Below are 26476 nucleotides of genomic sequence, written 5' to 3'. Positions count from 1 at the left end.
TAAAACAAAAAAAAACTAACAGGAGTTTACTTTACAATGAATCACTTGCTTAGGTTTCAAACCTAGAACATGCTAAATACAATTAGCAGCTAATTTGTCTCTAATGTCTTTAACTCTGCTACCTGACAGTGATAAGAAATAGCCGTTTAATTCCCCCCAGCGCCATTAGCGAAAATCAATGTCTTACTCAGAGGAGCAGTCGCACACACATGATACTTATCTCAAGGCATCGGATCGAGACTGCAACCGGAATTAAATTTAGGAAGGGCGGGGGGGGGGGGGGGTTGGGCGTGACTTTCCGTGGACTCTACTGTTAATGTCTTTTTCACTGCTCTTTAAATGAATCCATACAAATTAGATACTCGGCCATTAGCCTCTGATGAAAAATGTGTGCATCCATGCAGTCTACCTAATAAAGGAAAGTGAACAGTTTAGTTCATCAGACAGTCTTATGTCTGACTAAGCTTCAACCTTTGAGACACCAGACAGAACTCAAAACTCATCCCAAGTACAGGTCATCCACAACATCCTCAAGGAACAATTCCAACCTCCCCAACAGTCTTTTAAAAATAAAAAAAGGGAAAAAATGCACATCAGTCACTTGCCATTTTAAGTGCACAGGGGTTTTGGCGCATTTGCAGTATAAAACTTGCACACCACTCAGAATTCAAGGGAAAAGCAGCCGAGATAGCTAAAGGACTATCCTTTGTACTGTACGAACACAGAAGTGGAATTTGCAGAATAGACATGAACACTTTCAAGAAGGACATTATTTGGTTGCTGAATTTACTATTTGTGGCATTGAGATACACTAACATTGAACAACGTCTTATAGTCTGAAAGCAGGTGGATTTTTCTTTTTATTTAAAGACTTTTTTTTTTGTATTTAAAGTGCATCCATATGGCCATGATGAAGAATGAATCTTGCATGTTCTCTTTATATCTCTACTAAGGGTGCATCTGCACACATCAGTGTTTATATGAATTCATTTTCTCAATGCATCTATACAACTACATAGGCTATATATGTATATGTATGCATGTTTGCGGGCCAACATGTCAGAAGCATTTAAAAAAACAACCGTTTGCTTCTTTATATAACCATGATGGTGTTTCGATATAAGATCTTTGATATCGTGCCTATCACAATTGATTGATTGATAATCCTAATTGAACCAACAAATTACTGCATTCAGCTATATACTGTATACTTCATCAACGACATGTGAATGCAATGTCCTGTCATTAAGTGTGCATTTAACCGTTTTTATTTATTTTGTTCTACAGTACTGATGATCCTTTGACCACTGTCTAATTTAATATTTTTCTTTATGCAACTTGCACTAGGGCACCTGTTTTGCACCACTATGCATAAAAAAAAAATGCTATTAATTTCCCTTGAATTTCGAGTAGTTTTTTCAATTGACACTTTGATATTTTTAAATGAAACATACACGTACTTAATGCATCAACCTTTCAAAATATTCTTTGACGCTAGGCGCAGTAGCTTGACAACATTTATGCATTCAAAGTATATAATATACCATACTATAAGTAGGCGATACATTTAGACTACAAAATTACAAAACAGGCAACATATTATGGCAATTTCCTGAAAGACGTCTGAATGTCACCATATCTTTTGCATGTCATTTGCCTAACACTTTTATCCAAAGCAACTTATAGTTGATTTAGACGAAGCAGGAGACAATCCTCCCCTGGAGCAATGAGTTAAGGGCCTTACTCAAGGGCCCAACAGCTGTGTGGATCTTATTGTGGCTACACTACCTTGCAGGTCCCAGCCATGTACCTGAACCACTATCCTACAGGCCGCCATATCTTCCTCAGAGAATATGAGGTCAATAGAGCTTTCTGTTCTTTTGTTCGTTTTTAACAGTTCCCCATCAAATTATAACCTTTGGTCTAATGATCACTTAATTGACCTCAGAGGTATCACTTTGTAGTTTCTTTGAAGTAAGAAATATTTCAGACCACATAGCCTCCTTGAAGTAGTAAAAATATGACAGCAAATGTTCAGATGGAGGCTTGTGTCATTGATGTACACACACAACGCTACAGAGTAGTGTTTATGTTAGAGTATAGGCAGATGCCTTGCAAATATATTTGTTATTTGGCCTTCATTGGAATTAATGCGAGTCCACAATTTGCACCATCCAGCACCAGGAAAGATTCCAAAACCAAGAAAAAATCTCTCTAGAAGTGGCCTCATGAGCTCAAGTGCTGGCTGGGCACCGAAACTGCAGTTGCACAGCAACCCTGGGAGCTATCCAGACTCTGCAGTATTTGGGGAGATGGTCATCACCAGGTACTAGGAATGACATGACACAGCAAAATACCAAATGCCCGATCTTGTTTGTATAGCTCAGGTAGACGTTTTATTGGTAGTCTTGAACCTTGCTCCATTACTTTGATCTTTAGAAGTGCAGCGCAGTGCAACTTAGTGATTGAACAATGCTTAAAAACATTTTAACTACTCCCATGAGTTTGTCAACTTTGGAGAAATTGCTTGGCCAAACGCCACACACCATTGCCACAATGTGGGCATCGCAGGTTAAATGGATTGCATTTGGCGTGAAGCCTTTGAGGGTTTCCTGGTATGCTTTCAAGTTGCATTATCCATGATTAATGCGGTCATATTGTTGAAACCCACCTCAAAGACCAGCAGCCATTACTTGAGGTCGTCCACAACGGAACAGTAATTTACATCAGCAAAGTGCAATGAGGAATTATTTCAAATCATACGCGATGCATTTCCCTTGCTAAACGAAATATGCAAAACATAATTATCTGTGCCATCTGTTCACTCATCTGGGACCTCAGACGCCGTCAGCTGACTCAGCCAGTCCCTTTTAATTTTCTTTATGTGGATTAATAGCGTGTGGCATGTACTTCTCATCTGCATAAGCTCTTTTGCTGAGGGGACTGCCCCATCATTGATTACAAGCTTAATGAGAAATGCATGTCATTTGGGTTTACTCATTTTACAGAGGAGGGGGGGGGGGGGGGTTCCCTCTATAAGACAATATACTTTTTTGTTTTTTAACAAGTTATTTTTTTTGACCACAAATAAATGGATACAGGTACACTCGTAGTCTTTTTTTTGTTAAACATTCCGTCCTTGTTAACTTTCCTTCCTCTGCTTGTTTTAGGGAAACCAAGTGCCATCATAAGGGTCGCAATTAACCACCACCAGTAACAGCAGTCAGGTGACTGTGCTAATCCAGTGCCCATCCTCAATAGGATATGGATTGAAATGCAAGCTTCAGCGACGGTTGGTCATACTTTTCTTCCCTCTTCTTCCATTATGTCATTTCTTCTCCTAAATATTATTCTTATCTGCCGTGAGACAGAGCCTGTTGTTTATCAAAAACAGAGCTGATTTTACAACAGCAGCCTTGCATCTGCTAGGTTTCTTGTAGTTTAGGCAGGCATCCTTACATAAAAGCCTGTATTCATTTGATGGGTTTTTTTCACTTGCTTCATTCCCACATGCTGGCTTTCATTTATTGGTTCATTTTCCTTTACAGTTAACAGTGCTGCTGTTCCCTTAACAGCTATTGTTCGTCTACTTCTTAAATCACATCCTGGAATTCGGTTTAAATGGACTTTAAACTGTAGGGCAATTCCACGTTAACTGATGTTACAACTAGTGGATATTTCGGTGATAATATAATAAAACAATATGATTATTTATATTTTCTACCAATAATAATAGCAAATGTGCCTATTGCCCAATGATCCATACAGAAATTAGATATATGTAGACTGAAGCACTGAACACGCTCTCCTCATAGTCCTCCATTGAGAGTTTAAATCCATCACGTTCTCTGTCAGCTCATTCATTTTCAATTCACAGTTTCAAAGTACATCTGGCTGACCAGTGAGATGTGAACGAGGGAAGAACGTTACCGGGACGGGTTGCTCAGCAAGGCCTGAGGCGGCAGCAGGGGTTACACACTAAAAGCTCATCGTGCTGCATTAGGGACGCGTCCAGCATAAAGAAAGAAAAACTTCAGCCATTTCCGCTGGCTGTATGAAAACATTTCAGATCATTTTTTCATAAAAAATAAATTTTTCAAAGTTTTGCTTGCCGTCTAGAAAAATGAAAAAATGCCAGCAATGTTTTATTTTAAAATAGACAGCATTGCTAATTGCAGCATTACACATAATGCAAGCGGCCATAGGCAAGGACTGTGTTATTATCTTACAGGACCATCAACTCTGGACCGATAGAGGAGTGAGAATGGACTCAGTATGCCTGTAAACCAGTCCACATGAAGCCCGAACGCGGAAAGCCACAAGTCTGAGGACACCTTGTGGACACAGCCAGAACATCAGCAGGGCTGCACCTGCCCCAGAGTTCTGCCAATGCATCACATAATAGCACCCTATCAGATGACACACACTGTAATCAATGTCAAGCTCAATGGCTCATTTGGAGAAAACAAAACTAACAAAAAAAAGAATACAGAAGCCCAGCGGTAGCCTTCACACATATATAATCAGTCCTTTCCTCCTCGAATGTACTTGTGTAAAAAATGCAGCTGTTTAAAGGCAAAGTAAACATCTCCCTGCAGGTCCCTGGGAGGATAGCACCCGTGATATCATATGGTCAAAGCTACAAGGATGCAAGTGGCTAATGTGTACTGATGGGTAACGCCTCTTAAGTAGTGTATATCAAAGAGTGGGCTCGGGAGAAAAAATATAACACACCTTCCACAGGCATTTGTGACAGCCACATGACTACAACGCACACGCAGTCCTGACACAGCGTCTTAAACATAGTCTATGTTCGAATAATGGGTGGGTGACAAATACTTTTAAATAGGTTGCGGGCTGGAGAAGTTTGGAGTCAGAGTGGGGTGCTAATCGTGATATGGTCGTGCGGTCCCTCTTACGTTTCATGGTGCCTGCGTCGTCTTCGTCGTCAGAGTTGATCACCATGGTGCCCATCTGTGACACCATGGTGCCGTCGTGCTCGATCAGCGTGCGGACGGGTTCCCCCAGGGAGCCTGCTGCCCGTATGGTCCCGGAGTCTGAGGGTGCTGCTCGGACCATCGTCCCCTGGTCCACCTCGTCGTCATCCTGGGGACACAAAGCCACACCGCTCAATGCACTCTCACACACACGCACACCACACATGGGCCACACATGTCAAAATCCAGCTGAGGTGCTCTCCCATGGAGACTGAGGCAAATCAACTGACATCCAGAAGTGTAGGTGGGATGGTCTAGTGTCATCTGCCACAGGGCTCTATGACATCATATAGTTTCAACATGGCTCTATGATGTACAGCTGCAATGAGGCTCGATGACATCAGACACAGTTCTAACTGGGGTTTATGACATCACACAGCTGGAACATGGCTCTATGATGTACAGCTGTAATGAGGCTCGATGACATCAGACACAGTTCTAACTGGGGTTTATGACATCACACAGCTGGAACATGGCTCTATGATGTACAGCTGTAATGAGGCTCGATGACATCAGACACAGTTCTAACTGGGGTTTATGACATCACACAGCTGGAACATGGCTCTATGATGTGCAGCTGTAACGAGGCCTGATGACATCAGACACAGTTCTAATACAGCTGTAACTGGGCTGCATAACACTAGGGGTTTATGACATCATACAATCGTAACAGGGCTGTATGACATCAGGCATAGTTGTAACAGGGCTCAAAGGCAGGGAGCTGCAACCCTGGAATTGATTACACAGTTAACCATATGAGGTAGGTTAACTGTATAATCAACTGCGATAGGCAGCCTCCTGCTCTACATTACCAGAAATGGTTGTAACAGGGATCTATGAAAAAAAGAGGTCAGAAAATTGTTTTACTAGAGGCCTATGACATCAGACATGTAACACACCGAGTTCTCCTCATCCTCCTGGTCCTGCTCTCGCTGCTGGGCTTCCATTTTCTTCAGCTTGATCTCCATGGCATCTGTGATCAGCGCTTTCAGGATGCTGTTGGACTTGGCGTTTTTAATGAAAGGGTGCTGGAGCCAACCACCCAGGAGACAAAACAGAACAAGAGCCGAGTTTGAACACAGCCATTCATATTCTTCTAAAGACAAGCTGAGGTTAGCTTCCGCAATATGATGCACACACAAGCGAAACAAGCAAGGGGCACAATTTTTGAAGGGTGGAGATTCGGCCCACGCGCATATTTTTTGTGTTTTTGAACTGATCATCCGGGAGCTTCCGATTTCTTGATTTTCGATACTGATCTTTATTTTTTTGTGTGTTAGTGTTGGCACAACACATTTGAAATTTTTTGAGATTTTTGTATTTAATTTTAACACATTACTGTAAGCAATTGACTACTTTTTACATAGAAATGTGATCAAGGCTGTCTGAGATCAGAAGCAAGGAGCCAACCAAAGTCTGCAGAAGAACTGTGGCAAGTTCATGCTTGGAACAACCTCCCTGCCGATTGTCTAGATGGTCACAAAAATGTGATTTGATTTAGTTTTTAACTATTCTGCCAAATTACACAAATGTAGTGTAAAATGTATAGTATGTTTATTTAGGACCTTTCATTGAATTATTTTTTCAAGAATCTTATCTGTACAGAATGTTATACAGGTGCCTAAGACTTTTGCACAGCACTGTATGTTCCTATGATTATAAAGAATTGACTACAAATTGTTTAAAAACAAGCTGAAACCAATTCTTCCTCAATCTGTACATGCGGGTGTCAGTGCACAGTGGGATAGTGTGTGGGGACAGCATTATCCAGGGAGAGCACTGGAGTAAAGCAGACTCCATTTTGCGTACCTGCAGCAGCTTTGTGGCTGGAGCACGGTTCTCAGGGTTCTTCACCAAGCACTGACAGACAAAATCCAGAAACGGTTCAGACCACTGTTTCGGGTTTCGGAGTGTGGGTGGAGGGTTGGTGGGGATCATGAATATGGCCTGTGAGGGTTTTAAAAAAACAAAAAAATGTAAAAAACAATCAATTAAATTCTGTCAAAGCAGAAGGATGATCATGTTTCCAAATGACTGTCGCTCAGTGTTTAGATTTCTTCAGCCACAGCCTTGCAGCCCATATATTAGCAAGTAAAGCAATGTAACTCTGATAAAACTGAGGTTTGGGAACGCATGACGCTGTCTCTTGCCAGTTTGGTTTCAAATCCTAGTGGAGACCTACATGTGTCACTTTATCTTCCTCCATTGCTGTACAAAAACTCAAGGGATTCAGTGCAAAAAGAAATCACCAATCCTTTTAAAGATGTTTTCAATTCTTCAATCATGGCAAGGCACAAAATTATTAAGGTCAAGCCTTGCCAGAGGTAGATCATGGTACCTGGCTGGGTTTCAAATTTCCATCACAAGCATACTCCTACACATGTCTATAATATCTAGTTGAGATGTTGTGTCACGCAATGACATACCACAGCTATGCTGAATGGCAACACAAAGCGCTGTGTCAATGGCTTGCTGGGAAGTGAAACGCTGTCCATCAACACCGAGAGTGACGTAAATTAAATCTAATAAAATTCCTTCAACATCTGGGAAATTCTCAGATAATCCCCTAGTGTTGTCTTGTGCTACTGAACCAGACCGCGGCCGGGTGACTTACTCTCATGGGATGGATGTCTGCGTACGGGGGTTTGCCCTCCGCCATTTCTATGGCAGTGATGCCCAGGGACCAGATGTCTGCCAGGCAGTTGTACCCGGTCTCCTGGATCACCTCTGGGGCCATCCAGAAGGGCGTTCCTATGACCGTGTTCCGCTTGGCCATTGTGTCCTGTGAAGAGGGCAGGACAGAAGAGACATTAAAATGAGGTCCTCTTTACTCTCCGTCCAATGTGGACAGCAAACCAGATTTCTACATATCCGATTTAGGAGGCTGTCTGTTTACACTTGATTTTGAATGTGTGCTGACTGAGAAAACGATCTAGGAGCGAACCCGCCAATTGGGACGCATTAGAGTGCTCTTATATTTCTCAATTTAGGAGCACACACACTCCTTGGAGAAAATGATAACCTAGAGCCCTGTATTGGTGGTCCATTTGTATTGATTGTTGTGGCCAGTGTTCCATCCAACCTGACAACCAGCAGCATAACACCCGGAGTGTTAACTTAAACATGCATATTGTGGGATGTTATTTACCAGTAAAATGCTGGTGAGAGGAAAGGATGTAAGATGATTCAGATGACATACGAGATACCAGTGGAATCTAACCGGAGTACGTCAAAATGCGATTCAAATGAGAATTGGGCATCCCGTTCCTATCCGATTTCATGATTTTAATCTACAATCATTAAATACATCAGGTTCCAGATTTGCCAAGAAATCAGATTTGTAAACGTAGAACTTTGGAGTTAAAAGGAGCTGGGAACCCAAATACCACTCATAGCTTCTTCTGTGACTATTGCCTATTCAAATGAACAATGAACCAGTGTTAATAAATCACTTTCATGATATTAAAAGGCCATTCGTGCTTTGGTAAATGTTCTAATAAATTGGTGATGAGAAAATGTTTCAATAATTGAACAAGGGATATGGGATCCTGATTTTGGGTTAATAGGAGAAGGAATCTAGCATTTGGGGTGCATAGATGTCCTGTGGGCAGACCCATACCGTGAGCTGTCCCGCCACACCAAAGTCGGCCAGCTTGGCCTGCCCCTGGGCGTTCAGGAGGATGTTCCCAGCCTTGATGTCCCGGTGGATCTTCCTCATGAAGTGAAGGTACTCCAACCCCTTCAGCGTCGACTGCACCACAGTCGCGATCTCTTCTTCAGTTAACTGCATTCGGGATGGGAGCAAGGGTACAGCTGTTTAGGGAGGCATCAGCTTTAGTTTGTGATGGAGTTCCGGTGGCCTTTGACTAAGACCTCACCGTTTTGTTCCGCAGGCGAATGATGTCCAGGATGGAGCCGGCGCCACAAAACTCCATCACGATCCATAAATCGCTGTCCTTGAAATAACTCCCATAGTACTTGACGACATGTGGACTGCCAACGCCAGGGAAACATTAAGATTACCGCCATGCAATAGGGAACCATACAATCAATGAAGGAAATAGAAGCACACTTAATTTCCAAAACAAAGGAACTGCGATATAGAAATGGTATGCAATACCAAGGAGCCTATCCACTTAAAGAGGTTTGACACGTTGTGTGTTCAGAGATGCTCTTCTGCATACTACTGTTGTAATGTACGGTTATTTATGTTATTGTCACCTTCCTGTCATATTGTCGTACAATATCAACCATTGCCACCGTGTGGTGTAGTGCCTCTTTCCTTCATTTTCTCTTTAATTATAATTGCTGTGGTAGTAAACATCACTTCAGAGGCAACTGGAAATGCAGCCAATCGGCAGCTGAAAATTATCAAATGAGTAGGCTGCATCAGCACTAGTTCTACATATTAGGATATACTGCATCTAACCCCCATTTTGTCCCAACAGTAGATAAAATAAAGCTCATGTGATCAAAAAAAACAAGTTTAAGATTATTTTTCAACCAAAAATAAGCCAACATGCAGAAGCCATATGTGAAACATTAAGTGTGTCCTCACTGCATCCATACCATTACAGTTGGCATGACCTCTGAACTGACAGTATTCACTGCTATAGTGATTGACTCCAGCCAACATTCTACCTTATGGATATGGGGAATATGCTAAACAGGCTCAATGGGACCATTTTCTGACCATTTATGGTGAACATAGGAGTGGACACTAAACATGATGAGTAAGACCAAACATTGCATATCACCTCATGCCTACAGTCAAGCACTTCCACTAGTGTGCCCCAAGCACAGTACCACACAGACCTCCCTGGTTACTAAGGTTGTGATGACCCCACTGGCACCGTTAATGCATGCTCAGTGCCACTGGTCCCAGCTGGATTTCTAAATAATCAGAAATAACCAGCTTTACCTGCCAACCAGATCCAGAACAATACACTGCCAATACACTAATCATCCCACCCATTAATATCCTGAACAACAATACTGCCAAAAAATAGTACACACCATGCACAGGCTACCAGTACAACATGCACCTCCTCAGTGACTACGGTTATAACCTCACTGGCACTGTTAATGCATGCCCAATGCCACCAGTCCCATACCTTTCTCATATAACCACTAGCCTTATCTGCTAGCCATCATCTAGGTTAAGATGCCCCCAAACTAGCCCATCCTCTCTTTATCCACAACCACTGACTTGCTCTTTCAGCTGCTTCAGATTGCCCTTTAACTGCTTTCCTGAGAGATTGAACGCGAACATCAAATTCCAAAAGGAGCGATGTCGCTGACTTGGCCACAAACCCTCAAGCACCTAGTTCTACAGGTCTCACATACGCTTGCCACCTGTGCTCCCGCGCCTCAGCAACCAAACTGGAGTACTGTAGTTTCTTCCACTCCAACGCTTCCTCAATAGCATCCTCACACGGCACTGTTAACTCAATTAAGTACACTATCTGCTGTGCAAAAACATATCAGGTCTCAGGGAGGTTGAAACAATAATCTGCGGAACCTGGAGATTGCTACCAATGTTGCTTACTAATTTCCAGTCCCATGCCCCCCTGTCTAGCAATATTATTTACCCTTTTTGCCTCTAAATATGCAACGACCTTCCAAGGCTACAATGCTATAAGTGATAATTGATGGGAATAAAAAGAAGACCGATTGGAATATCAGGAATAGTAATGGAAATATCAGGAATAGTAATGAGAATAACAGTGACAGTAATGAGAATAACAGTGGCATGTGGTTCACCTGTCACACTGCTGCATGATGGAGATCTCTTTGATGATTTCCTGTAGGTCAGATTCCACAGGAACCTGCTTTATGGCCACAATCTCACCGGTCTCCTTATAGTGGGCCTTAAACACGCTTCCATAAGACCTAGACAACAAAGGATGACAATCCTCAATGAGCAAAGCTCTGCTTTCATGTGCCAATGGATCCTAGCACAATATTCCTCTTCAGATACCCAGCACAAATATTCAATATATATATTTTAATATATTGAATGTTTTATTTCAGAAAGTTTTTATTTCAAAAACAGTTCCATAATTTGATCATGCCTCAACCCCTTTTAACGTAGTCATAGCAAAACCCATGTTGTGTTGGGAAGATTGAATCAGGCCCAAAAAAAAGACTTGAGTGCTCCACATTCATAGTGGAGATAAATGCCTATAGTGCTATAACTTGTAGAGTAAAGACATAATTTTAATTATGCTTCCCTTATAAGAGAAATTAGGTGAGAAAGCTATGAACGTGAGTATGTGCGGAGCAGTAAGACTGCAATGCTGGCAGGGAGGGTCACTTTCAGACACGCTAAAACAGACTGAACAGGAAGTTGAGAAACAGGAAATGGAAAGTGTAAGACCCTGTGCATAAGGCCTGGGGCACAGCAGGGACAGAAATACACAGCTGAGCAGATGCAGATGTTCAAAAGCCACATATCCCACATACCTGCAAACATAGGTTAACAGGTCTTATGTTAATTAAATGAACTTTTCGGGGTAAAACTTTGTGACAATGCTTATCAACTTCTGCGGTTCTGAAAGTGGCCATAAGTGTGAGAGCAGTCTGGTTTGGTACTTAACACACACATCCACTTTGACCGACGTAGCAGCAGTTTAACAGGTAATAACATGCCCAGCAGTGATCTCCAATTGCCTCGTGCCTGCTGTTTTAACATGTACTCGCTGGTCAACCAGTGTGCATGGCTTCCTGCTGTGGTAACCTCACACTGATTTCACAGCAGAAAGTCAGTTTCCAATGGTCAAATCTCAAATTCCATCAGTTGCTTTTGAAAGCAAGGGGCCCCAATAAGAAGGGACATAAATAGATACATGATGCATGAGGTCAGTTCTATCACCCAGGATAACTACTAATTGATGTAGTTGCCATGTCGTAATGTAGGATCTTTTATTATTCTGTATACTATGATGTTTATGAGGCAGCTATCATTTCACCATCCACATCTGCAGCAAGAAGGTGCACAAAGCTAAATAATTATTTTACCACTTTTAACCAGTAAAAGTAATTGAGAACATAAATGTACCTATTCACACTAACAGCAAAACACAGTAAAATTATAAAAGTCGTAAAATAAAAAGATAAAAATTAAAAGAAAATACATGGCTACAAGCAGGTAATTATATGGCAACAGGATTATCTGGATATATATAGCTATTCCTATATCCTAATTATAGGGATATGCCCTGAGCCCCAGAGCTGTGACCAAGTTGCTCTGAGCCTCCGGTACTCACCCTTCACCCAGCTTCTCCAGCATATCAAACACCTCCTCAGGCTGCTTGGTCAAACTGTCCTCACTGAGCTTCTTCAGCTGTCTGAGGGGAGAACGACATGACGACACTTCACTGTAGTTATGCAATGACACCACTAAGATAATGGCTGCTGACAGGGTTTAGTTCACAAACAGTTACAGAAGGGAATACAGCTTGGCTAATTGAATCGTCCTGCAGCATAGCGGTTGAATTTGTGTAGAAAAACTTAGGATCATCCTAACCAGTTTTTACAAATAGAGCCATTATTCATAGTGGCCAAGAAAATGGTGAGCAGTGTGCCATTGTTCACATGTTAAGGTTGTCATTATATTTAAGAAATGTACACAACAGTAGCATTTTAGTCTGAGGTTTCTTGCCATAATTATTTGAAATGGCCAGGACAATTTTGTAAGATTTGTTTGTGAGGTCATTCAGAGGAAGTGTGTTAATAAGGACAGGCATACTTTCTTGGTGCTGTAAGCACCCGATAACATTACAGGGGGGTAAATGTTAAATGGTTGGCATTTATATAGCGCCTTTATCCAAAGCGCTGTACAATTGATGCTTCTCATTCACCCATTCATACACACACTCACACACCAACGGCGATTGGCTGCCATGCAAGGCACCGACCAGCTCGTCAGGAGCATTTAGGGGTTAGGTGTCTTGCTCAGGGACACTTCGACACAGCCCGGGCGGGGGATCGAACCGGCAACCCTCCTGCCAGACGACTGCTCTTACTGCCTGAGCCATGTCGCCCAGGGGGCTCATTGGGTCAGAAAAGGGAGGTACAGTGTAGAGACAGAAAAAAACTTAAGCATTTTGTGGTTTGTAAAAGGTCCTTGCCATGGTTACCATCCTAAAAATTCTTCCAAAGCTGTCACTGAAAAGACTGCCATCATTTCTCAGCAGTGTCCAAACGAAAACTCCTGTCATCACACTATAAACACTACAGATCAAATCAGTTGTGCTGGTGAAATTGCGTGTTATACGCCCTAAACCTAGAATGCAAAAGCAAGATGCATCATATACATTAGTACTGAGTACTACTAGTGTGGGTACATAGTACATCATAATTCCAGTCTATGTTTTCGCATCCTGTGAAATTTGATAGACGAAAATTACTATGCTTCGATCCATTTCGGATAAAACGGTGGAAGGTTTAAATTCAATACTGTATTCAATGCTGCACACATTCCATAACAAGCAGAGGCAAGCCGATTGAACTCTCTCTTTTCCGCGCCACAAAACAGCAAGATAGTCCCTGCAACCAGAATGCCAATAAATGTTAGAACCTCATAACTGTTAACCTGTTTTTTTGGGGGCTTATTTTTTACAAGAAGAACACAGAGTCCGCATCGAACGATGCTTGTTACGAATTGAAGAACAATGTAGCAACTCATACCTTGTTATCCCTAATTTAGCGAGCCTCCTCCAATGACAAATCGGTGATCAGTTCGGTAAGTTGCCTGAACTACCGAATAAATTTAGAACGCAGGCTAGTGAATAAAATGTAACCTACTTAAGTTCAGGCATTATTTGCGTACGAAGTGCACTGTGTTGCTATGGACAAATATTAGCAGTAGGATTAGCAAAAACGGCTGACATGAAAAAAATAGTGCTAACAAAGTGTCTAGTCTCTCTCGTATAGCTAGCTAGTAACTTAATGGCACAAAGTAACGTCCGCGAACGATATAGTTCCCCATTTGATAGCTAACGTTAGCTGGGCTATATCATTTAAATAGCTAACAATACGAGTTCATTCACGTTTCAAAAACTCACCAGATAAATAAACGTAAAAGCGACTATAGCTAGTTATAAAGCCAATTTAACAATAACTTACCATGTCAGTCATCAAAACGTACTGTAGCTAGCTCCAACTAAATAGGTAACGTTAGCTTACTAGCGAACAAACCTAGTGTGATAGCGTGCAAACGGTGGAACTGCTGTTACCTGCGTGGGTGAGTCCTCAGTTGTACTTTGTCCTTGTTCTCCATAGCGTATTTTTTTGTAAATATTGCTTGTATGTGTAACTCAGCTAGCTAGTTATATCTTGCCCAGCAAACTAGCAGGCTGGCACTAGCTTGCTAGGCTAGCTAGACCTGCTAGGGACTTAGCTACACAACTTGGGTATCTACCGACTGATACCCGGTAAGCTCATTTGTCTGTTTAACAACTGATGTAGCCTACGTTTCTAGCAAGCTAGTTAACGTTCAACGTTTTAAAAAACACTGACCATAAGCACAAATTGTTTGTGCGTTAACATCAGCGGTATATTTATGCGCTTTGTCCTGACCGGCTTCAGAACATTAAGTTCACCTGGGCTAGCAACTAGCTAGCTGGTTACTGTAAATTGCTTGGCTCCATTTTCGTGTAAGTTAAAACAGGCAGATTACGTATTGTTAACTATCTTGTGAAGGGGGCTATAGGTGTCATCTCTCAAGCCCCGTACTCTCACTCCAAGCGCCCAGTCCGGTATCCTTGACTTCGTTAATATTTCGCAGTTTTACTGTTTCTCTTCATTGATCTTCCGCATCACTGACTGACTGTGGAAACAGGAAGCATGTCGGACTGCTATAATTGGGCGGAAGGGGTGTGGAACTGAACAAAGACAGTTTTAGCATGAAGTGGCAAGTAGAGAGCGCTGTCGTGCCGTGTTTTCCAACCAAGGGCCCGTTATGTTGAGGCCCCCTGTCAGTAAAAAAAATCCATTCAAAGCATACGTAATACTGAAAACCGAAACATTCCCTATAAGAATAGAATCTGCAGAACATAGAACAGCTGAAAAAAATAATCTGTTAACCATGTCAACAAATTATATAGAAACTTCTCAGGGAAAATCCTGTGAAACAGATTTTCATAAACAAATAAGTTCATTCTGGTGCACACTATTGCGTTGAGTAGGTTTGACCATTTATTAAATCCAAGGGCTCACTAACTTTTTCCACCAGCGCTGTGAATGTTTAATGGCTGTCTTCAATAAAGAAATAAAGGATTACAAGGGTCTGTGTGTTATTATCTTAAACACACTGTCTTTGCCTATACTTGTGACTTAGATAAAGATCAGATTTTATTTTATGACCAATTAATGCGGAAAACCAGGTAATTCCAAAGGGTTCCTATTCTTTTCTTGCCACAATAGGAATCTCCTTTCTCAATTTTTTCCCAAGATGAAACTTGATTTTACGTACGGAAACTAACACTTGAGAATATCATGTTTAAAAATGATTGCATAGTTGTAAACATCACATTTCCATGTGCATGTATGTTTGATAAAGTTGACAACTGTGAATAATGGAATGGGAGACCTCAAATAGTGGACATAAATGGGCATTGAGAGTAAAAGATTTGGGGAGCCGTAATTTAGAGACATCTGGTGGAGAAAGGAGCACTTACACTTGCACAAAATTAGAACACTAAAAATTTGAAAGAAAAGTAATGAAATCCAAAAGAAATCTTTAAAATAATTTATTGCTATTACCCAAAGTCCATCTCAAGAACAGTAAATAAATAAAATTGAAGAGAATAACATTCACACCATTACTTATTTTAACACTTCCATTCATTCATATTTACAAAGTGCACATTTGGCAGCATTGTGTAAAAAAAACATGTACGTTTTGAGTCCAGTTTCAAAATCAGCTGCAAATAATTATTTCAACACATAATTTGAAAACTTTTCAAAAGAGAAATTCCCTCAAACAGGTTTTCATCACAAAAAGGACCATTGTGTTGCAGATTGTTATGTTAAGTAGTTCAGCATTATTAATCCACCTCCTCAATGGTGGGTCCCTGAAAGCTGGACCCTGCACTGGACCGTGCCTGGTCTCCACAGCTTCCTGTTGGCATTCCTCCCTGGTACAGCTTGGCGATGACTGGATTACACACTTTCTCCAACTCTTTCTGTTGATGTTCGTATTCCTCTTTTTCAGCCAATTGGTTGTTCTCCAGCCAGGCGATAACCTCGCTGCACTTCTCAATAACCTTTTTCTGGTCATCCTCACTAATCTTGCCTTTAAGATTGTCATCCTGCACACTGGTTTTCATGTTGAAGGCGTAGGACTCCAGAGAGTTCTTGGCAGAAATCTTTTCCCTCTGGAGGTCGTCCTCGGCCTTGTACTTGTCGGCCTCCTGCACCATCCTCTCGATTTCCTCTTTGCTCAGCCGACCCTTGTCATTGGTGATGGTGATCTTGTTCTCTTTACCCGTGCTTTTGTCCATTGCTGACACGTTCAGAATGCCATTTGCGTCAATGTCGAATGTCACTTCAATCTGCGGGACCCCGCGTGGAGCGGGAGGGATGCCCGAAAGCTCAAACTTGCCCAGCAGGTTGTTGTCTTTGGTCATGGCCCTCTCTCCCTCATACACTTGGATCAACACACCGGGCTGGTTGTCAGCAAAGGTTGTAAAGGTCTGGGTCTGCTTGGTTGGGATGGTTGTGTTGCGCTTGATAAGAGCGGTCATGACTCCTCCTGCTGTCTCAATGCCCAGAGACAGCGGAGCCACATCCAACAACAGCAGGTCTTGAACATTCTCAGAACTGTCACCCATCAGGATGGCAGCCTGAACAGCTGCCCCGTAGGCCACTGCTTCATCTGGGTTGATGCTCTTGTTCAGCTCCCTGCCGTTGAAGTAATCCTGCAGGAGCTTCTGGATCTTAGGAATTCGGGTAGAGCCTCCGACCAGAACAATATCCTGGATCTGTGACTTGTCCATTTTGGCATCTCTCAGGGCTTTCTCAACAGGCTCAAGAGTGCCCCTGAAGAGATCAGAGTTCATCTCCTCGAAGCGTGCCCGGGTGAGGGATGTGTGGAAGTCAATACCTTCGAAGAGTGAATCGATCTCGATGCTTGCCTGCGAGCTAGAGGACAGGGTTCTCTTGGCCCTCTCACATGCTGTGCGCAGCCTCCTCACTGCCCTCTTGTTCTGACTGATGTCCTTCTTGTACTTTCTCTTGAATTCCTCCATAAAGTGGGTGACCATGCGATTATCAAAGTCCTCCCCACCCAGGTGCGTATCACCGGCAGTGGCCTTCACCTCAAAGATCCCATCCTCAATTGTCAGGATGGACACGTCAAAGGTGCCTCCACCCAGGTCAAAGATCAGGACGTTACGCTCCCCTCTCTTGCCTTTATCCAGGCCGTAGGCAATAGCAGCTGCTGTGGGCTCATTGATGATCCTCAACACGTTGAGCCCAGAAATCGCGCCGGCATCTTTGGTGGCCTGGCGCTGAGAGTCATTGAAGTAGGCGGGGACGGTGATGACGGCGTTTGACACCTTCTGCCCCAGGTAGGCCTCAGCGATCTCTTTCATTTTAACCAGCACCATAGAGGAGATTTCTTCAGGGTTGAATGCTTTACTCTCCCCTTTGTATTCCACTTCAACTTTGGGCTTTCCTCCATCACTCACTACTTTGAAGGGCCAGTGCTTCATATCAGATTGCACAACAGGCTCGTCAAACCTTCTGCCAATCAACCGCTTGGCATCAAAGATGGTGTTATTGGGGTTCATGGCCACCTGGTTCTTGGCAGCATCTCCGATGAGCCTCTCAGAGTCTGTGAAGGCTACATAGCTGGGGGTGGTTCTGTTACCCTGGTCGTTGGCGATGATTTCCACCTTTCCGTGCTGAAACACACCCACACAGGAGTAGGTGGTTCCCAGGTCAATCCCTATTGCCACTCCTTTTGCAGAAGACATCTTGATTATTGGTATACTCTATGTGTCCTACAATAAAAAAAGAAAAACAAAAATATCAGGATCTGCAGTTTCAACATTGTGCGTTATTCCTTGTGATATGCTCACTTCTGTTTCAGATTTGTATTCCTCTCATAAACAACAGAAGACACAGAATACAATAACCGTTCCCATGAACAATGTCAATAATCTCATTTCAAAGCAAATTTCAAGGTTGATGCACTTTCATAAAAAATAAAGTTTAAAGGTTATTCTTCCAAAACACAATACAGGCCTCTGTAAAGTACGTTTCTAAAAACATTATTTGCCATCATGTTACAAGTCCAAAAGAAACACTGCCAACCCTGTTCATAAATTGAATTGGTGTACAAATGTTTGTACTGTAGATAAGTCAATGCAAATCGTTACATAATATTTTTCTAAAACCTAACAGTATTATACATCAATAGCATTCATAGCAATCGAACAGGCATGATAGCTAGTGACCAGTTACAACGGCTTTCATACACGAAAAAAAATATTGTACCAAGAGTTTACAACAGACAGACAGACTGGCGGTCTAATTGCCAAGAAAACGTTCAGTTACGTTCGCTTCTAGGCGCTTCTTGGTTCGTTTCTTAAATAAATTTGGTACTTACAGAGAGTAAAAGGCTCGCTGTCCGTGTGTGTCCCACTTATTTATTTGTTCAACTTCTGTCGGTCTTCCTCTGATATGCTCTTCGTTAGATTGAACACACTGGCCGAATGCTACTCTTTTTATACAACCCGCCCTTCTTCGATAATTATCCGACTCCATCGTCCAATGACTGTATATGTTCTCTGAGATGTGACAGGAATCTTCAAGAGAGTTCGGGAACATACGAGACCTGTCCCGAAAGCACGAGAGCCAGGCAGAAAACTCTGGGTGGTGGGAGGGGCCACGCACTGCAGACTGTTATTGTTTCGTCATCTCCACACAGCAAAGATTGTACAATTGAAAAGATGTGCAACTCCCATGTTGTAACATTCTTATTCACAACGGTAGCACGGTAACATCATTTTTAAAAAGCAACGTGGTGAGTGGACCACTTGTAACATATTTACACCTTAGATGCCAGTGACATCAAGTTGCTCAAATCACTTATTCCTCACTGGCGGGGACTCAACAGCCATGGGACAGTTCACACTTTCAGCAGGACAGTCAGGCACAGGACACAAAGCTGCAGCCTCTTCTCAGATGAAGACAGAGAACATTGTGCTCAGTGGTGAGTGACAACAAAAGTTTATTTTTAGAAACACATTTTTTCAAGTGTGCAGATAATGTTTTATGACAACAGAGTCATGCACCATTTAATAATTTGTTCGATATTTTCAGAAAGCAAGCTCGACATTGCCTTTCCTGCCTACTCTTACTGGGCATCACTGCTGTGATGTACAAAAAGCTGTTTAGCGAACAAGGAACACTTGGGAAGCATGTAAGCACCGGAGAAGAAAATATCCAGAGTTGTAAATATAAGCTTAGCTGTATTTACTGTGATCGTTGCATTAAGACAAATAAAACATCAGTTACTGTGAACAGTACTAAGTATCACAAAGAAACTGCTTTTTTCCATATACAGCGCAGTCCATACATATTTGGACAGTGACACATTTGAAATGAAGCATCCCTATGTGATCAAACTGCAGACTTTCAGCTTTAATTTGAGAATCTTTAGACCCATATTGGGTGAACCATGTAGGAATTACAGCCCTTTTTATACATAGTCCCTCCTTTTTAAGGACCAGAAGTAATTGGATTTGAACAGAATCCAGAATTTGGCAGAGACCTGGCAATTCAATATAACTGCATGTAAAGATCTACATGTAGGAAATAAAAACATAAGGCAAGATTACTTTATGGGTGGAATAAAATTGGAAAGTGCTCAAGTTGAAAAAGACTTGGGGGTAACAGTTGATCAAAGCCTTTCAGGTTCTAGCCAATGTGTGGTAGCAGTAAAAAAGGCCAACAGGATGTTAGGATACAAAGCCAAGAGTATTGAGTATAAATCTAAGGAAGTTATACTCACCTTATACTGTTAGGTCTGGGTTTAGTAAAATGTTTTCAGACCCCAAAGCAGAGACAGTGACAACGAACGAGAAGATACAACTAAAATGTATTCAAAAAGGAAACAAATAACAAAACCGCTGGCGTGTGGGGAAGGCAGCGGGCGGACCGGACTGTCGGCACCACGAACCAGGATAACCACAACGAGGGAACCAGCGTCTGAGTCCAGAGGGTTCAACCAGGCGGTGAGGCACACGGGCTAACTGCGCACGGGAGAAAACGGAGAGACACAGGTAAGTAAAAATGTATTTGGTGAGAGAAAACATGTACTGGTATCTTCGAAACAACAGGAAAACGCGAGAGACAAACCAACGAGCGGAAACAAGCAGTTGTGATATTGACTGGCCGTAATACTGACTTGTCGTCGGAAATAATTTGGCAACGGAGTGGGGTGAAGCCAGGCTTTTATGGAGCGGGGTAATTGGATGATTGCTGCCAGGTGTGCCTCGTAGAAGAACCAACAGTCCAGCCACACCCACTGCCACACACTCACACTGCCAGGGAGGAAACAGAAAAAGGAAACAGAAAACACACGCAACCAACACCAAAACCCAAACCATAACATATACAATACCATTGTTAGACCACACTTAAGAGTACTGTGTGCAGTTCTGGGGACAGCACTATAAAGAAGGCATAGAGATCCTGGAAAAGGTTCAGAGAAGGGAAACCAAATGTATTCCATGTATAAAAGATAAGCGTTATGAAGATAGACTGAAGATGCTTAGTTGCTTTAAGTCTAGTAAAAGGATGCTTAGGGGGGGATTTGATTGTTAATTCCTTTAATGAATTTAAAAGCCTCAAAGTGAACTACAGGCGATTCTTCAGGGTGAGTTTGGTTAGCGGAACAAAGGGGCACAAATGGAAATTGACGAAGGATCAATTCTGCACAGGTATTAGGAAGTATTTTTTCACACTGAGGGTGGTCGCTGTGTGATATACCTTGCCAGGATATGTAGCAGAGGGAGAAACACTGGGAGTTTTCAAGACCAGTGCAAGATACTATTTAGCTTTTAGGCAAATTAAGCAGTAGGTACATTTAGTGGTAAGGAAAGGCGAGCATTGCTTGGCTGAATGTCAAGTGGAACATTCTACTTCTTGGCCCGAAAGATTTATTGGTTGCTTTGGCTGCATGTTTTGGATTATTGTCCTGCTGCATGATGAAACATCGTCCAATCAGTTTTGATGCATTTCCTTGGATCTGGGTGTTTATATATTTCTCTATACTTTGGCATTCATCCTGCTGCTGCTGTCAGCAGGGACATCATCAATGAACACAAGTGCACCAGTTCCAGTGGTAGCCATACATGCCCAAGCCATAACACTACTTCCACCATGTTTGACAGTTGAGGTGGTATGCTGTGGATCATGGACTGTTCCTTTTTTCGCCACACTTTCCTCTTTCCATCATTCTGGTACAGGTTTTAAATGCACATTTTTCAAACTGTAACCTGGATATTATGTACGTGAACCCCTAGGGTAATGACTTCAAAAAAAGCTAATTTGAGTCAGGAGTTACAAACCTGGAATCTAATCAATAAAAAGAGATTGGAGTTGTGCGTTAGAGGTCCTTTGACTCAAACATTTTGAGTTTGCTATTCACAGGAAGTATCTGCTGATGTGAACCATGCCTCACAAAAAACAGATCTCAGAAGACCTATGATAAAGAATTCTTGATTGCATTCAGCTGGAAAGGGTTACAAAGTAATGTCAAAGACTTTCGATTTCCATCAGTCCACAGTCAGACAAATTGCCTATGAATGGAAATGATTTAGTACTGTGGCTACTCAGCTCAGAAGAGGGTGTCCAGCCAAGATGACTCCAAAGGCACAACGCAGAAAGTAAGTGACTGCTAAAGGCTTGAAGGGATCAGTGGAACTGGTTAACATCTCTGTTCATGAGTCTACCATGCACAAAACATTGAACAGGCATGGTGTCCTTGGCAGGCCACTGTTCCTCCCCCCCAAAAAAATTGCCGCGTGCCTGGAATTTGCCAAAGAGCACCATGACACTCCTCAACACAACTGAGAAAATGTTTTGTGGAACTGATGAAACTAAGGTGGAATTGCTCGGAAAGAACACAAGAGCCATTCACACCAGACATCCGAAGAACATGGCGAGGCTGAAGCAGTTCTGTAAGGAAGCATGGTCGAAAATTCCTCCTGAACATTGTGCAGGTCTGATCCACAGCTACGGGAAGCACTTGTTTGAGGTTCACACCAAGGTTCAACCATTTATTAAATCCAAGGGATCACTAACTTTTTCCACCAGCACTGTGAATGTTTAATGAGTGTGTTCAACAAGAAGAAAATGAAGGATTGCAATTCTTTGTGTGTTATTAGCCTAAGCACACTGTGTTTGTCTTTACTTGGGATTTAGATAAAGATCAGATTTTATTTTATGACCAATTAATGCGGAAAACCAGGTAATTCCAAAGGGTTCCTATTCTTTTCTTGCCACAATAGGAATCTCCTTTCTCAATTTTTTCCCAAGATGAAACTTGATTTTACGTACGGAAACTAACACTTCAGAATATCATGTTTAAAAATGATTGCATAGTTGTAAACATCACATTTCCATGTGCATGTATGTTTGATAAAGTTGACAACTGTGAATAATGGAATGGGAGACCTCAAATAGTGAACGTAAAGGGGCATTGAGAGTAAAAGATTTGGGGAGCCGTAATTTAGAGACATCTGGTGGAGAAAGGAGCACTTACACTTGCACAAAATTAGAACAATAAAAATTAGAAAGAAAAGTAATGAAATCCAAAAGAGATCTTTAAAATAATTTATTGCTATTACCCAAAGTCCATCTCAAGAACAGTAAATACATACAATTGAAGAGAATAACATTCACACCATTACTTATTTTAACACATCCATTCATTCATATTTACAAAGTGCACATTTGGCAGCATTGTATAAAAAAACATGTACGTTTTGAGTCCAATTTCAAAATCAGCTGCAAATAATTATTTCAACACATAATTTGAAAACTTTTCAAAAGAGAAATTCCCTCAAACAGGTTTTCATCACAAAAAGGACCATTGTGTTGCAGATTGTTATGTTAAGTAGTTCAGCATTATTAATCCACCTCCTCAATGGTGGGTCCCTGAAAGCTGGACCCTGCACTGGACCGTGCCTGGTCTCCACAGCTTCCTGTTGGCATTCCTCCCTGGTACAGCTTGGCGATGACTGGATTACACACTTTCTCCAACTCTTTCTGTTGATGTTCGTATTCCTCTTTTTCAGCCAATTGGTTGTTCTCCAGCCAGGCGATAACATCGCTGCACTTCTCAATAACCTTTTTCTGGTCATCCTCACTAATCTTGCCTTTAAGATTGTCATCCTGCACACTGGTTTTCATGTTGAAGGCGTAGGACTCCAGAGAGTTCTTGGCAGAAATCTTTTCCCTCTGGAGGTCGTCCTCGGCCTTGTACTTGTCGGCCTCCTGCACCATCCTCTCGATTTCCTCTTTGCTCAGCCGACCCTTGTCATTGGTGATGGTGATCTTGTTCTCTTTACCCGTGCTTTTGTCCATTGCTGACACGTTCAGAATGCCATTTGCGTCAATGTCGAATGTCACTTCAATCTGCGGGACCCCGCGTGGAGCGGGAGGGATGCCCGAAAGCTCAAACTTGCCCAGCAGGTTGTTGTCTTTGGTCATGGCCCTCTCTCCCTCATACACTTGGATCAACACACCGGGCTGGTTGTCAGCAAAGGTTGTAAAGGTCTGGGTCTGCTTGGTTGGGATGGTTGTGTTGCGCTTGATAAGAGCGGTCATGACTCCTCCTGCTGTCTCAATGCCCAGAGACAGCGGAGCCACATCCAGCAACAGCAGGTCTTGAACATTCTCAGAACTGTCACCCATCAGGATGGCAGCCTGAACAGCTGCCCCGTAGGCCACTGCTTCATCTGGGTTGATGCTCTTGTTCAGCTCCCTGCCGTTGAAGTAATCCTGCAGGAGCTTCTGGATCTTAGGAATTCGGGTAGAGCCTCCGACCAGAACAATATCCTGGATCTGTGACTTGTCCATTTTGGCATCTCTCAGGGCTTTCTCAACAGGCTCAAGAGTGCCCCTGAAGAGATCAGAGTTCATCTCCTCGAAGCGTGCCCGGGTGAGGGATGTGTAGAAGTCAATACCTTCGAAGAGAGAATCGATCTCGATGCTTGCCTGCGAGCTAGAGGACAGGGTTCTCTTGGCCCTCTCACATGCTGTGCGCAGCCTCCTCACTGCCCTCTTGTTCTGACTGATGTCCTTCTTGTACTTTCTCTTGAATTCCTCCATAAAGTGGGTGACCATGCGATTATCAAAGTCCTCCCCACCCAGGTGCGTATCACCGGCAGTGGCCTTCACCTCAAAGATCCCATCCTCAATTGTCAGGATGGACACGTCAAAGGTGCCTCCACCCAGGTCAAAGATCAGGACGTTACGCTCCCCTCTCTTGCCTTTATCCAGGCCGTAGGCAATAGCAGCTGCTGTGGGCTCATTGATGATCCTCAACACGTTGAGCCCAGAAATCGCGCCGGCATCTTTGGTGGCCTGGCGCTGAGAGTCATTGAAGTAGGCGGGGACGGTGATGACGGCGTTTGACACCTTCTGCCCCAGGTAGGCCTCAGCGATCTCTTTCATTTTAACCAGCACCATAGAGGAGATTTCTTCAGGGTTGAATGCTTTACTCTCCCCTTTGTATTCCACTTCAACTTTGGGCTTTCCTCCATCACTCACTACTTTGAAGGGCCAGTGCTTCATATCAGATTGCACAACAGGCTCGTCAAACCTTCTGCCAATCAACCGCTTGGCATCAAAGATGGTGTTATTGGGGTTCATGGCCACCTGGTTCTTGGCAGCATCTCCGATGAGCCTCTCAGAGTCTGTGAAGGCTACATAGCTGGGGGTGGTTCTGTTACCCTGGTCGTTGGCGATGATTTCCACCTTTCCGTGCTGAAACACACCCACACAGGAGTAGGTGGTTCCCAGGTCAATCCCTATTGCCACTCCTTTTGCAGAAGACATCTTGATTATTGGTATACTCTATGTGTCCTACAATAAAAAAAGAAAAACAAAAATATCAGGATTTGCAGTTTCAACATTGTGCGTTATTCCTTGTGATATGCTCACTTCTGTTTCAGATTTGTATTCATCTCATAAACAACAGAAGACACAGAATACAATAACCGTTCCCATGAACAATGTCAATAATCTCATTTCAAAGCAAATTTAAAGGTTGATGCACTTTCATAAAAAATAAATTTTAAAGGTTATTCTTCCAAAACACAATACAGGCCTCTGTAAAGCACGTTTCTAAAAACATTATTTGCCATCATGTTACAAGTCCAAAAGAAACACTGCCAACCCTGTTCATAAACTGAATTGGTGTACAAATGTTTGTACTGTAGATAAGTCAATGCAAATCTTTACATTATATTTTTCTAAAACCTAACAGTATTATACATCAATAGCATTCATAGCAATCGAACAGGCATGATAGCTAGTGACCAGTTACAACGGCTTTCATACACGAAAAAAAATATTGTACCAAGAATTTACAAAAGACTGGCGGTCTAATTGCCAAGAAAACGTTCAGTTACGTTCGCTTCTAGGCGCTTCTTGGTTCGTTTCTTAAATAAATTTGGTACTTACAGAGAGTAAAAGGCTCGCTGTCCGTGTGTGTCCCACTTATTTATTTGTTCAACTTCTGTCGGTCTTCCTCTGATATGCTCTTCGTTAGATTGAACACACTGGCCGAATGCTACTCTTTTTATACAACCCGCCCTTCTTCGATAATTATCCGACTCCATCGTCCAATGACTGTATATGTTCTCCGAGATGTGACACGAATCTTCAAGAGAGTTCGGGAACATACGAGACCTGTCCCGAAAGCACGAGAGCCAGGCAGAAAACTCTGGGTGGTGGGAGGGGCCACGCACTGCAGACTGTTATTGTTTCGTCATCTCCACACAGCAAAGATTGTACAATTGAAAAGATGTGTAACTCCCATGTTGTAACATTGCCAGAATTCTTATTCACAACGGTAGCACGGTAATATCATTTTTAAAAAGCAACGTGGTGAGTGGACCACTTGTAACATATTTACACCTTAGATGCCAGTGACATCAAGTTGCTCAAATCACTTATTCCTCACTGGCGGGGACTCAACAGCCATGGGACAGTTCACACTTTCAGCAGGACAGTCAGGCACAGGACACAAAGCTGCAGCCTCTTCTCAGATGAAGACAGAGAACATTGTGCTCAGTGGTGAGTGACCTGCAAAAAAGTTTCAAGTGTGCAGATAATGTTTTATGACAACAGAGTCATGCACCATTTAGTAATTTGTTCGATATTTTCAGAAAGCAAGCTCGACATTGCCTTTCCTGCCTACTCTTACTGGACATCACTGCCGCGATGCGCAA

The 26476-nt window shown here is 42.5% G+C and overlaps 3 protein-coding genes across 3 annotated transcripts in view; all 3 read right to left on the bottom strand.

The window, feature by feature from the left end:
- The window catches only part of LOC133109874 (serine/threonine-protein kinase 4-like), a 30081-nt gene extending 15241 nt beyond the window's left edge, over positions 1-14840 (bottom strand). The window contains exons 1-9 of the mRNA XM_061219595.1: positions 14237-14840; positions 12266-12346; positions 10761-10889; positions 8876-8990; positions 8617-8781; positions 7612-7779; positions 6807-6944; positions 5897-6025; positions 4920-5106 (exon numbers count right to left, since the gene is read on the bottom strand). Coding sequence (XP_061075579.1) covers positions 4920-5106; positions 5897-6025; positions 6807-6944; positions 7612-7779; positions 8617-8781; positions 8876-8990; positions 10761-10889; positions 12266-12346; positions 14237-14280 — 1156 coding nt within the window. The 5' untranslated portion in view covers positions 14281-14840. The remainder of the gene's footprint in view (positions 1-4919; positions 5107-5896; positions 6026-6806; positions 6945-7611; positions 7780-8616; positions 8782-8875; positions 8991-10760; positions 10890-12265; positions 12347-14236) is intronic.
- Positions 14841-15735: 895 nt separating this feature from the next.
- On the bottom strand, positions 15736-18960 carry LOC133109803 (heat shock 70 kDa protein-like). Its single transcript, XM_061219414.1, has 2 exons — positions 18616-18960; positions 15736-18007 (listed from the first exon to the last, which is right to left on the bottom strand). The coding sequence occupies exon 2, from the start codon at positions 17978-17980 to the stop codon at positions 16049-16051; it is 1932 nt and encodes a 643-aa protein (XP_061075398.1). The 5' UTR covers positions 17981-18007; positions 18616-18960; the 3' UTR covers positions 15736-16048.
- Positions 18961-22836: 3876 nt separating this feature from the next.
- On the bottom strand, positions 22837-25933 carry LOC133109761 (heat shock 70 kDa protein-like). The gene is made up of 2 exons (XM_061219332.1): positions 25707-25933; positions 22837-25106 (listed from the first exon to the last, which is right to left on the bottom strand). The coding sequence occupies exon 2, from the start codon at positions 25077-25079 to the stop codon at positions 23148-23150; it is 1932 nt and encodes a 643-aa protein (XP_061075316.1). The 5' UTR covers positions 25080-25106; positions 25707-25933; the 3' UTR covers positions 22837-23147.
- Between the last annotated feature and the right edge of the window lie 543 nt (positions 25934-26476).

The sequence above is a fragment of the Conger conger genome, chromosome 14 (genome assembly GCF_963514075.1).
Source record: "Conger conger chromosome 14, fConCon1.1, whole genome shotgun sequence".
In the NCBI taxonomy this organism is placed as follows: Eukaryota; Metazoa; Chordata; class Actinopteri; order Anguilliformes; family Congridae; genus Conger; species Conger conger.
Note: the sequence above shows the minus strand (reverse complement) of the source record. Positions and strands in the feature narration are given on the sequence as shown.